Source organism: Melanerpes formicivorus, unplaced genomic scaffold (assembly GCF_026170545.1).
Source record: "Melanerpes formicivorus ecotype bairdi unplaced genomic scaffold, bMelFor1.0.p_v2 SCAF_99, whole genome shotgun sequence".
In the NCBI taxonomy this organism is placed as follows: domain Eukaryota; kingdom Metazoa; phylum Chordata; class Aves; order Piciformes; family Picidae; genus Melanerpes; species Melanerpes formicivorus.
The window spans coordinates 1779248-1791397 of NW_027142451.1; the positions used below are offsets into that span (position 1 = coordinate 1779248).

The 12150-nt window shown below is 49.8% G+C and overlaps 1 protein-coding gene across 5 annotated transcripts in view; it reads right to left on the reverse strand.

Moving 5' to 3' along the window:
- LOC137455453 (zinc finger protein 850-like) overlaps positions 1-12150 on the reverse strand; it is a 33839-nt gene that overhangs the window by 14024 nt on the left and 7665 nt on the right. For 2 of the 5 annotated variants that reach the window (XM_068166289.1, XM_068166288.1), the window contains exon 3: positions 10461-11912. The exons of 2 other annotated variants lie outside the window; for them this stretch is intronic. In XM_068166289.1, the coding sequence (XP_068022390.1) occupies positions 10461-11886 (1426 nt within the window). In that variant the 5' untranslated portion in view covers positions 11887-11912. Of the gene's footprint in view, positions 1-8790; positions 11913-12150 lie in introns of those variants that run through there. One more of the 5 variants, XM_068166287.1, reaches the window with a different exon arrangement.

A 12150-nucleotide genomic window follows, 5' to 3' on the forward strand; every position in this document is an offset into this window, starting at 1 on the left:
CTCCATAGGGCATCTTAGGGCTCTAGAGAGGCTTTATAGGGCTCTCTAGAGGCTGCATGGGGCTCTATAGAGGCTCAATAGAGGCTCCATAGGGCATCTTAGGGCTCTAGAGAGGCTTTATAGGGCTCTCTAGAGGCTGCATTGGGCTCTATAGAGGCTCTATGGAGGCACCACAGGGCATGCTAGGGCTTCATTGTGCTCTACTGAGGCTCATTAGGGCTCCATAGAGGCTGTTTTGGGCTCTACATAGCATCTATAGAGGCTCCTCAGGGCTCTATAGCGGGTCCATAGGGCTTTTTAGAGGCTCCTAGTGCTCCGCAGGGGTCTATTGAGGCTCCCAAGGGCTAGGCTTGGGTGGACTAGGCTAGGCTAGGGTGGGGTAGGCAAGGATGGGGTTGGGTGGGGTAGGTTCTACATGGCTACATAGACATCTAGAGAGGATCCACAGGGCTACATAGGTCTCTACAGAGGCTCCATAAGGCTCTATTGAGGCTCCGTAGGTTGCTATAGAGGCTGAGTTACTCTACAGAGGCCCTAAAGAGGCTTCATAGGGATGTGCAGACACTCCATGGGGCTCAACACAAATTCTATAGGGGCTCCATTGGACTCTATAGGGTCTCCATAGGCCTCTATAGAGGCTCTCAAAGACTCTATAGAGGCTCCATAGGCCACTATAGAGGCTGACATGGGCTTTATAGAGGCTCCATAGCCCACTATAGAGGCTCCAATGGTCAACATGGGCCTCTTAGGCCTCAATAGTGAATCCCAAGGGCTCTTCAGAGGCTTCATAGGCTTCCATTGAGGCTACCACGGGCTCTATAGAGCGTCCATATGTTCTATAGAGGCTGCTTTGGGCCCTATAGAGGCTCTATAGGATGCTACAGAAGCTCCAGAGGGTTCCATAGGGATCTATAGAGGTTCTTTAGGGCTCTTTAGGGCACAGTATAGGCTCCTTAGCGCTACATAGGGTTCTATAGTGGCTCCTTAGGGCTCTATAGTGGCTCACTAGAGGCTCTGTAGAGGCTCCATAGGGCTCCACTGCACTATATAGAGGATCCTTAGGGATTACAGGGCATTACACAGGATACAAAGGACTCTATAGAGGCTCATTAGGGCTCTATAGTGCTCTATAGAGGCTCCATAGTACTCCATAGGGCTCAATAGAGGCTGCATTGGGCTGTATAGAGGCTGCATTGAGACTCTAAGGGGCATTACAGAGGCTGTATAGAGGCTCCATAGCGCTCTATAGAACCTCCATAGGGCATTATAGTGGCTGCTTTGGGCTCTATAGAGGCTCTCTACAGGCTCCTGAGGGCTAGGCTAAGGTGGGGTAGGCTCTATGGAGGCTGCATTGGGCTCCTTAGAGGCTCCAAAGGGCTCTATAGAGGGTCCATAGGGTTCTATAGAGGCTGCTTTGGGCTCTCTAGAGGCTCCTTAGGATGCTACAGAGGATCTATAGGGCTCCATAGGGCTCTATAGGGATCTATAGAGGCTCCATTTGGCATTATAGAGGCTTCCTTGGGCTCTATAGAGGCTCTCTAGAGGCTCCTTAGGGCACTATGCAGGCTGCATTGGCCTCTCTAGAGACTCTGCAGAGGCTCCATAGGGCGCCACTGGGCTACATAGAGGATTCTTAGGGCTCTATGAAGGCTCCATTGGGCTGCATGGTGCATTATAGAGGATCCATAGGACTCTAGAGAGGCTCATTAGGGCTCTATAGTGGCTCTATAGATGTTGTGGTCTATAAAAAGGATATATTAATGTTCAATAAGTGGAGTGATTAATAAAACTATTAATAATTTTATTAATCACAAAAATTCCTCCAAAAACACTAATTAAAACCTATTTACAGATTCGAGGTGTTCGGTCATGGAACAGATACCTCACCAGCAGGAACAAGTAACAATTTAAACAATATGTACCTCTAGAGAGGTTCTAGCAAGGCTCCACAGGGGTCTATAGATGCTCTAGAGAGGCTTCATAGGGCTCTATACAGGCTTTACAGAGGCTCCTTAGGGCCCTACAGAGGCTCCACAGGGCTACTTAGGGTTCTATAGAAGCTCCATAGGGCTCCATAGTGGCTCCTTATGGCTCTAGAGAGGCTCTAAAGTGGCTCCCTAGGGATCTATAGAGGTTCTGTAGGGCTCTTTAGGGCACAGTAGAGGCTCTATATGGCTACATAAGGCTCTATATTGGCTCCTTAGGGCTCTAGAGTGGCCCTCTAGAGGCTCTCTAGAGTCTCCATGGGGCTCCACTGGGCTCTACAGAGGATCCTTAGGCCTTTATAGAGGCTCCATTGGGCTCCACGGGGCAATATAGAGGATACATAGGACCCTATAGAGGCTCAATAGGGTTCTCTAGTGACTCTAGAGAGGCTCCATGGGGCTCCACAGGGTATTATAGAGGATAAATAGGGCTCTCTAGTGACTCTAGAGAGGCTCCATGGGGCTCCATAGGGTATTATAGAGGCTGCATTGAGCTTTATAGAGGCCGCATTGAGACTCTAAAGGGCACTGCAGAGGCTCTATAGAGGCTCCACAGGGCTCTATGGAGGCTCCTTAGGGCACTACAGAGCCTGTACTGGGCTCTATAGAGGCTCTATATATGTTCCTTAGGGCACTATAGAGGCTGCATTGTGGTCTACAGAGGCTCTATAGAGGCTCCATAGGACGCTACAGACGCTCCATGGGACTCTATAGAGGCTCCATAAGGCATTATAGAGGCTGTTTTGGGCTCTATAGAGGCTCCCTACAGGATCCTCAGGGCTAGGCTAATGTGGGGTAGGCTAGGCTAGTCTTGGGTGGGGCAAGCTATGCCAGGGTGGAGTAGGCTCTATCTGGCAACATAGGCATCTCTAGAGGCTCTCTACAGGCTCCCTAGAAGCTTCTTAGGGCACTATAGAGGTTCCACTGGGCTGCAAAGGGTTCTATAGAAACTCCATAGAGCTCCACAGTGCTCTACAGATGCTCCTTAGAGGCTCTCTAGAGGCTCCAAAGGGCTCTATAGAGGGTCCATAGGGTTCAATAGAGGTTGCGTTGGGCTCTATAGAGGCTCCTTAGGATGCTACAGAGGGCTCCTTAGGGATATATAAGGGCTGCATTAGGTATTACAGAGGCTTCACTGGGCTTTACAGGGGCTCTATAGAGGCTCTTCAGAGGCTTCTTAGGGCTCTATAGAGGCTCTATTGAGGCTCCATAGGGCATTATAGAGGCTCCTTAGGGCTCTCAAGAGGCTGCACTGGGCTCTAGAGAGACTCTATGGAAGCTCCTTAGGGCACTATAGAGGCTGCATTGAGCTCTAGAGAGGCTCTATGGAAGCTCCTTAGGGCACTATAGAGTCTGCATTGGGCTCTATAGAGGCACCACAGGGCATGATAGGGCTTCATAGTGCTCTATTGAGACACATTAGGACTCCATAGAGGTTGTTTTGGGCTCTATATAGCATCTATAGAGGCTCCTCAGGGTCCATAGGACTTTTTAGAGGCTCATAGTGCTCCACAGGGCTCCATAGGCCTCTACAGAGACTTCCAAGTTCTATATAGAGGCACCATTGGTTTATATAGAGGCTCCATAGGCCTCTATAGTGGCTCCCACGGGTCTATAGAGTCTCCATAAGACTCTATAGAGGCTCCATAGGCCTCTATAGAGGCACCCTCCATCTATAGAGGCTGCACAGGCCTCTATAGAGGCTGCAATGGTCAATAGAGAGGTTCCTTAGGCCTCCACAGAGACTCCCAAGGGCTCTACAGATGCTCCATAGGCCTCTACTGAGGCAACCATGGTCTGTCTAGAGGCTCCATAAACCTCTAGAGAGGCTATCATGGTCTACATGGAGGCGCCCATGGGCTCTTCAGATATTTCATAGGCCTCTATAGAGGCTCTCACAGGCCACTAAAGAGGTTCCCAAGGCCTATAGAGACGCTCCCATGGTTTATATAGAGGTTCCATAGGCCTCTATAGAGGCTCCAACAGGCTCTACAGAGGCACCATAGGCTTCTGTAGAGGCTCCATAGGCCTCTATAGAGGCTCCTTCTGTCTATCTGGAGACTGCATAGCCCTCTATAGAGTCTCCAATGGTAAATAGAGAGATTCCTTAGGCCTCCACAGAGACTCCCAAGAGCTCTACAGAGGCTCTATAGGCCTCTACAGAGGCAACCATGGTCTATCTAGAGGCTCCATCTGCCTCTATAGAGGCTGCATAGGCCTCTGTACAGGCTACCATGGTCTACATAGAGGCTCCAACAGTCAAAATAGAGGTTCCATTGGCCTCTCTAGAGCCTCCCACAGGCTCTACATAGGCATCACAGGCTTCTGTAGAGGCCCCATAGGCCTCTAAAGAGGCAACCATGGTCTATCTAGAGGCTCCAACAGCCTCTATAGAGGCTCCATAGGTCTCCATAGAGGCTCCCACAGGCCCTTCAGAGGTTCCATTTCAGCAGGAAGCTCTCTCGGTACCGCGCAGCCTCGGAGGGCATCCACTGCTCTCCTTTTCAGGTGACTGGAACTGTCAGGACCCTGGAGATTCCTAGACACGCTACAAGGCTCAGAGGGGCCGTCTTTTCACGTGCCTGTGGCTCGTGATCCCTGCATCACCAGCGGCCAATTTTAAAAGTGACAGCCACCAATCGTGGGGCTTCCATTTCAGTGGCAAGCTCTCTCAGGACCGTGCCGAGACCAGCAGCCTTGGAGGGCATCCACTGCTCTCTTTTTCAGGCAACAGGAAACGCCAGGAGATTCCTAGACACGCTACAAGGCTCAGAGGCCTACGTGTGAACCCCACAATGTTTTGAGTAGTTTTGATTAATCTCAGAAACACACATTTTGCAACTACACAGAACAGCATGTATCTCAGCACAGAAAAGAGGTCGGCCAGAGTTCGAATGCTCATTTTGACTCCCCCCAGAAGAGAGACCAAATGCAAAAAGCAATTTGGTGCTAGGCTTTTCCCCTTAGGTTTTACCCCAACAATGTTTACAGCAGTTTCAATTAATCTCGAAATCAAGCATTTTGCATCTGCATTGAACAGCAGGTATCTCAGCACAGGAAAGAGGTAGGCCAGAATTCAAATGCTCATTTTGACTCCCACCAGAAGAGAGACCAAATGGAAAATGCAATTTGGAGCTAGGCTTTTCCCCTTAGGTTTTACCCCAACAATGTTTTCAGCAGTTTCGATTAAACTCAAATCAAGCATTTTGCATCTGCATTGAACAGCAGGTATCTCAGCACAGGAAAGAGGTAGGCCAGAATGCAAATGCTCATTTTGACTCCCACCAGAAGAGAGACCAAATGCAAAAAGCAATTTGGTGCTAGGCTTTTCCCCTTAGGTGTAGGAAAGCAGAAAGTATCTATGGAAGGTTTCAGGACAAGAAAGAACAACAGGCCACTGATACTGGAAAGATGGCTTGATGCTAAAGAAGAGCTGACTGTGGTAAACAACCTGAAATGTGAGACAGGAGGACACTTGCCTCCATGCTGGAGAAGATCAACCTGATATGGGATGAAGATAACAATGGACAGTTGCATATCAAAGGAGAAAATTCAATTAGCAGCAGTGGTGCAAGAATGTCAGGGAATTGCTTACCCTGCTCGATTTTTCCTATATAAGCTGCTTGTTCTGTACCAATAAATGATTCCTGCTTCACCAACAAGGGAGTCCGTGCATGCTTTCTGACAAAATGGCGCCCGTATCGGGAACTTCAGACTCACCCTTGGACTGCACCCCCAGTGAGCCGAACAGGAGAAGTGAGCAAACGACGCATCCATCCCCTACACTTGCAGGTCAGGTACGGGGACTGCGGCCGGGGAAGAATATGGGCCTGGGTGCTACGATATCACAGCAATTGCACCATGATGTGCTTATGCGAATTATCAGAGAGCAAGGGTACAGACTAAGCTCTCAAAAACTTACCCTTCTTTTGCTGTGGATAAATCACAATTGCCCCTGGAATCCTGAATCAGGGACATATGAATTAACAGAGTGGAGTAGGGTTGGAGAGACCCTCTCAGAAGCACAAAAATCCGGGGATGATTTTTCACCGGACATTTTAATAACGTGCCGCATACTATGGCTAGCGCTGACCACGCTAATGAGTAAATCCAACAGCACTTCACCCTCAGGGACTCTAAAACACTCCCATTACCCGTGTGGGCCCTCAGAAGCAGGAGTAGCTTCCTACAAACAACACAACACAGGCAGAAACAAGCGGTTAAGCCACAGGTCGCACGGCGGGGGGTAGGAAAGAATAGACACTGATGACCTGCTAATGAGAGCACGGTCACAAAAGCTCCTAGTTCAACAATAAAAGAGGCCGTTTGACATGCTCCTTAAGAAATCTAAGACATTGCCTGATGCAGATGCTAAATACGCAGACAGCAGCTCTGAGTCAGACCCAGAGCCGGATGATCCTTTCGATCAGGGCTCCACTGATACAGAAAAAGAGACAGGTTTATATCCACAGCTACCTCCACTTAAGGCAGCCGTAGCAGCTGCAGAAGGAGCAAATCCTCAACCAGAGCAGAAGAAACAAAGAAAACCAGATGCAAAGTTAAAACCACCTGTAGTGGGTTGAGAGAGAAGGCCTAGTTTTCCCTCCCTCATGGTAGCTGGGTTACAATTGGATTCAACGTTCTTAAAGTTCTTTTGCAATTTCAATTATTTTAATGATTCTGTGATGAAGATGACTTCATCTTTTGTGTCATGTTCTTCCATGACATGTACATCTTATTATTCTGTGTTGTCCCCTTCCTCTTTTGTTTCATCTTCTACATTGTCCCTTATTTCCTCTGCGGTTTCATTGTGTCCTTCCCTTCTTCTTCTGTTATGTTGTACTCCTCTTCCTCCTCTGCATCACGTTCTTCCTTGTGGTGCCCTTTCTCTTAATATGCCAAATCCCTTTTTGTGGTCTGGATGATCAGGTAGTGAGAAGGATGTGAACTGGTTGAAGGAAAGAAGTCAAAGAGTTGTGATCAATGGGACGGAGTCTAGCTGGAGGCCTGTGTCTAGTGGAGTCCCTCAGGGGCCAGTACAGGCCCAGTACTGTTCAATATATTCATCAGTGACATGGATGAGGGCACAGAGGGCACTGTCAGCAAGTTTGCTGACGACACCAAGCTGTGTGGAGTGGCTCACACACCAGAAGGTTGTGCTGCCATTCAGTGAGACTTGGACAGGCTGAGACCTGAGCAGAAAGAAATTTGATGAAGCTCAACAAGGGCAAATGTAGAGTCCTGCACCTGGGAAGGAACAACTCCATGGACCAGTATAGGTTGGGGAAGGACCTGCTGAATAGCAGTGTGGGTGAAAAGGACCTGGGGGTCCTAGTGGGTGGAAGGATGACCATGAGCCAGCAATGTGCTCTTGTGGCCAGGAAGGCCAAAGCCATTCTGGGGTGGATTAGAAGGGATATGACGAGTAGGTTGAGAGAGGTTCTCCTCCCCCTCTACTCTGCACTGGTGAGGCTGCATTTGGAATATTGTGTACAGTTCTGGGCCCCTCAGTTCAAGGAACACAGTGAGCTTCTTGAAAGAGTCCAGCACAGAACCATGAGGGTGATGAAGGGAGTGGAACATCTTCCATACGGGAAGAGACTGAAAGAGCTGAGGGCTCTTTAGCTTAGAGAAGAGGAGACTGAGAGGTGACCTCCTCAATGTTTATAAAGATGTGCAGGGTGAGTCCCAAGAGGATGGATCCAGGGCTCTTGTCAGTGGTGTCCAATGACAGGACAAGAGGCAATGGTGGAAGTTAAGGCATTGGAAATTTGACTTAAATATGAGGAAAACTTTTTTTCCTGTGAGGGTGACAGAGCCCTGGAACAGGCTGCCCAGGGAGGTTGTGGAGTCTCCCTCTCTAGAGATATTCAAAACTCACCTGGATGAGTTCCTGTGTAATGTGGTATAGGTGATCCTGCTCTGGCAGGGGAGCTGGACTGGATGATCATTTGAGGTCCCTTCCAGCCTCTGAAATTCTGTGATTCTGTGATTCCCTGTCTGTTGTGATGTGTGCAGGCAATGGTTAATTGTGCTTTGAAAAAGGCTTTTTTTATGTATAAAGAAGGGGGGGGAGATGTGGGATTGAAGGAGATGAATTAATCACTTTTGAGCCTGAAACACAGCTTTCTGGTAAAGAACCAGACACCCTCTTTGAAATGGAACCTTGGGAGGCGGTAGGGTAGAGAGCAGACAAGGTAAAGGACATCTGTTGTTGACCTCTGTGGTGCACATGTTTGAACTGTTTGACCAATGACATTTAGATGAGTTTCGTGTGGGTGAAGTTGAAAAGTCCTTCTAGAAACAGGCTTGCTGTCAAGTGCTGCCAAGAGTATATAAGCTTTGTGTGTTCTCCCCAGGAACCGATAATTTCTGAGCTATCTCACAGGGGTCATCAAGTCGTCTGCAGTATCTCAGGGGTCCGAGTCTAATGATTGATTGATTTTGGTGTGATTAGGAAACATGTTCCATGGGCTTGTGTGTTAACTCATCAGAATAGCAAAGTTAAACAATGATCTCCAATGGTTCCATCTAAAAAAAAAAGTTTAGTGGCTTCAATTTTGGAGTGTAGCTATGTCCCCTTTGCAAAGAGTAGCACAAGCACGTTATGTTCTCTCATGTTGTGCCCTCAATATGACACAAGTGCCAGGCGAATCAGTGGGAGCCAGGGCTGCTGCTGTCACAGCCCCATTTTGGGGTGCTGATGGAGTCACAGCAGCCCCTGAGAACAGGCTGCCATTGGGTGAGGAATGGATGAACCCCGACCTTGGATAACGAGATTCAGAAATGCAGAGAGGAGAGAATCTCAGCAGTGCTCTCAGGAGTCCTTTATTACAGCCTTGGCAGGAATCTACAGCATGACAGAGTCTCAGAGTGGCCTTAACAGAAGACCCAGAAGCCCTTAACAGAAGAAGTAGCTAACAGAAGTCCCTAGCAGTCCTCACCCCCAAATGGTCTCTATTGCTCCATAGTAGCTGTTTAAATTCTCTTTCTTATCAATCTCTTAACAAACCCCAGCCACATCTAGAAGCTAAAATAATTTCCCAAGAAGCACTATCATTAATATGAAGATCAAAACCATTCTGTAATATCCTTGTTCTAAACATGGATTTAGGAAGGGCAGGTCCTGCTTCTCCAACCTGATCTCCTTCTATGATCAGGTGACTGCCTGGTGGATGTGGGGCAGGCTGTGCATGTGGTCTATCTGGACTTCAGCAAGGCCTTTGACACTATCCCCCACAGCAAACTGCTGGCCAAGCTGTCAGCCCCTGGCTTAGACAGCAGCACCCTGAGCTTGGTTAGGAACTGGCTGGAGGGCCGAGCCCAGAGAGTGGTAGTGAATGGTGCCACATCCAGCTGGCAGTGAGGCACCAGTGGTGTCCCCCTCAGATCACTGCTGGGCCACATCCTGTTCAACATCTTTATTGATGATCGGGATGAGGGCATTGAGTCCATCAGTAAATTTGCAGATGACACCAAGCTAGGGGCAGGTGTTGATCTGTTAGAGGGTAGAAGGCCCCTGCAGAGGGACCTTGACAGGCTGGGCAGATGGGTGGAGTCCAAAATGATGGCATTTCAAAAGTCCAACTGCCAGGTGCTGCACTTTGGTCACAGAACCCCATGCTGTGCTACAGGCTGGGGACAGTATGGCTGATGAGCAGCCAGGCAGAGAGGGACCTGGGGTGCTGGTTGACAGCAGCTGAACATGAGCGAGCAGTGTGCCCAGGTGGCCAAGAAGGCCAATGGCATCCTGGCCTGGATGAGGAAGAGTGTGGCCAGCAGGAGCAGGCTGCCCTGTACTCAGCACTGCTTAGGCCACACCTTGAGTACTGTGTCCAGTTCTGGGCTCCTCAATTTAAGAAGGATATTGAGACTCTTGAACGTTTCCAGAGAAGGGCAACAAAGCTGGGGAGACATCTGGAGCACAGCCCTGTGAGGAGAGGCTGAGGGAGCTGGGGTGTTTAGCCTGGAGAAGAGGAGGCTCAGGGGAGACCTCATTGCTCTCTACAACTAATTGAAGGGAGGTGGTAGACAGATGGGGGCTGGTCTCTTCTCCCAGGCAACCAGCACCAGAACAAGAGGACACAGTCTCAAGCTGTGCCAGGGGAAGTTTAGACTCGAGGTGAGGAGAAAGTTCTTCACAGAGAGATTTGCCATAAGAATGATCTGCCAAAGGAAGTGGTAGAGTCACTGTCCCTGAAGGCATTCAAGAGGGGATTGGATGTGGCACTTGAAGCCATGGTTTAGTTAGTCATGAGGTGTTGGGTGACAGGTTGGACTTGACGATCTCTAAGATCTCTTCCAACCTTGTTGATTCTAAGATTCAATGATTACCCCCAGTAGACCCTGGGTGGGTCTATTTCTGCCTCCCCTGCACTGTGGGCTCATCACCAGTGTGCGTGAGGCAATGCCTGGTGAGCTCTGAGCTGTTTCTGAAGCTCTTGCTACAGTCAGGGCAGGTGAAAGGCTTCTCACCGGTGTGGCTGTGGCGGTGGTAAATGAGATTGCTCCTACGAGTGAAGGTCTTGCCGCAGTCAGCACAGGTGAAAGGTTTCTCACCGCTGTGAGTGAGTTGGTGGTGGATGAGTCTGGTACTCGTGGTGAAGTTCTTGCCGCACTCAGCACAGGGGAACAACTTCTCTCCAGTGTGGATACGGCGGTGGAGAGTGAGATTGTAACTGTGTTTGAAGCTCTTGCCGCAGTCCTTGCAGATGAAGGCCTTCTCAGTGCTGTGCACACTGCGGTGCCTGGTGAGCCCACTGCTGTCAGTGAAAGTCTTGCCACAGTCAGCACAGCTATATGGCCTCTCACTGGTGTGAGGGCAGTGGTGCTGGCTGAGGCCAGACCGGCTGATGAAGCTCTGTCTGCATTCGGCACAAGCGGAAGGATTCTCACCACTGTGCACATGGCGGTGCTGGGTCAGCTGGTATCTACGGGCAAAGCTCTTACCACAGTCAGCACAGCTGTATGGTTTGTTGCCACTGTGGATGAGTTGGTGCCGGATGAATGAAGTTCTCGTGGTGAAACTCTGGCCGCAGTCGGCACAGCTGTATGGTTTGTCACTGCTGTGGATGAGTTGATGCTGGATGAATGCGGTGCTGGTGGTGAAGCTCTTGCCGCACTCAGCACAGGGGAACAGCCTCTCTCCGGTATGGATGCGGCGGTGGATGGCGAGGTAGGACCTACTTTTGAAGTTCTTGCCACAGTCCCTGCAGTTGAAGGACTTCTCAGTGCTGTGCACACTGCGGTGCTGCTTGACAGCACATCTATGAGAGAACCTCCTGCCACAGTCAGTACAGCTGTAAGGCCTCTCACCTGTGTGAGTTCGGCGGTGGATGGTGAGGGCGGACCTGCTGTTGAAGCTCCTGCCGCAGTCAGCACAGCTGTATGGTTGGTCACCGCTGTGAATGAGTTGATGTTGGATGAATGCAGTGCTCGTGGTGAAGCTCTTGCCACACTCAGCACAGGGGAACAGCTTCTCTCTGGTGTGGAGGCGGCGGTGGATCTTGAGGTAGGAGCCGTGTTTGAAGCTCTTGCCACAGTCAGTACAGACAAAGAGTTCGGTCCCAGTTTGGGGGCAGTGGTGCTTCACCTGCTCTGAGCCAGTTGGGAAGCTCTGCCCACACTCAGGGCACTGATTCAGCTGCCTGAGCGGCACAGAGGGACCTGCTCTGGCTTCATCGCCCTCCATATATTCTCTCTGTTCACCTTCATCCTCATCATTATCCTCCTCTTCATACTCATCTTCCTCATAGTCATCATTCTCCTCAGTATCATCGTCCTCCATCTTGTAATCTTTTTCCTCCTCCTCTCCCTTGGGACTGCATGTTGGCTGCTCCAACTTGATCTCTGGGTGCTGCTTCTCCTCCCAGCTCATGTCTGGGTCCTTCTGTGAGGCCATTACTGGGGCAGGAAGGGGTCACAGCTCTGCAATGGGGAAGATGGAAGCACCTGAGCCCAGGACCAGAAACCCTCAGATCCTGCATGGGTCCCTGACTCCCAACACTTCCAAACACCCATCTGGAGGAAAGAATGCAGAGGGGACCTCAAACCTTCACTTTTTGTCACAGTGTGGCCTCAAACCTCTAATACCTCTGCTGAGACCCCAGATTTATGTGATCAGGGACCTGGGATTTACAACTCTCTTTGTCCCACTCTCCCCAAG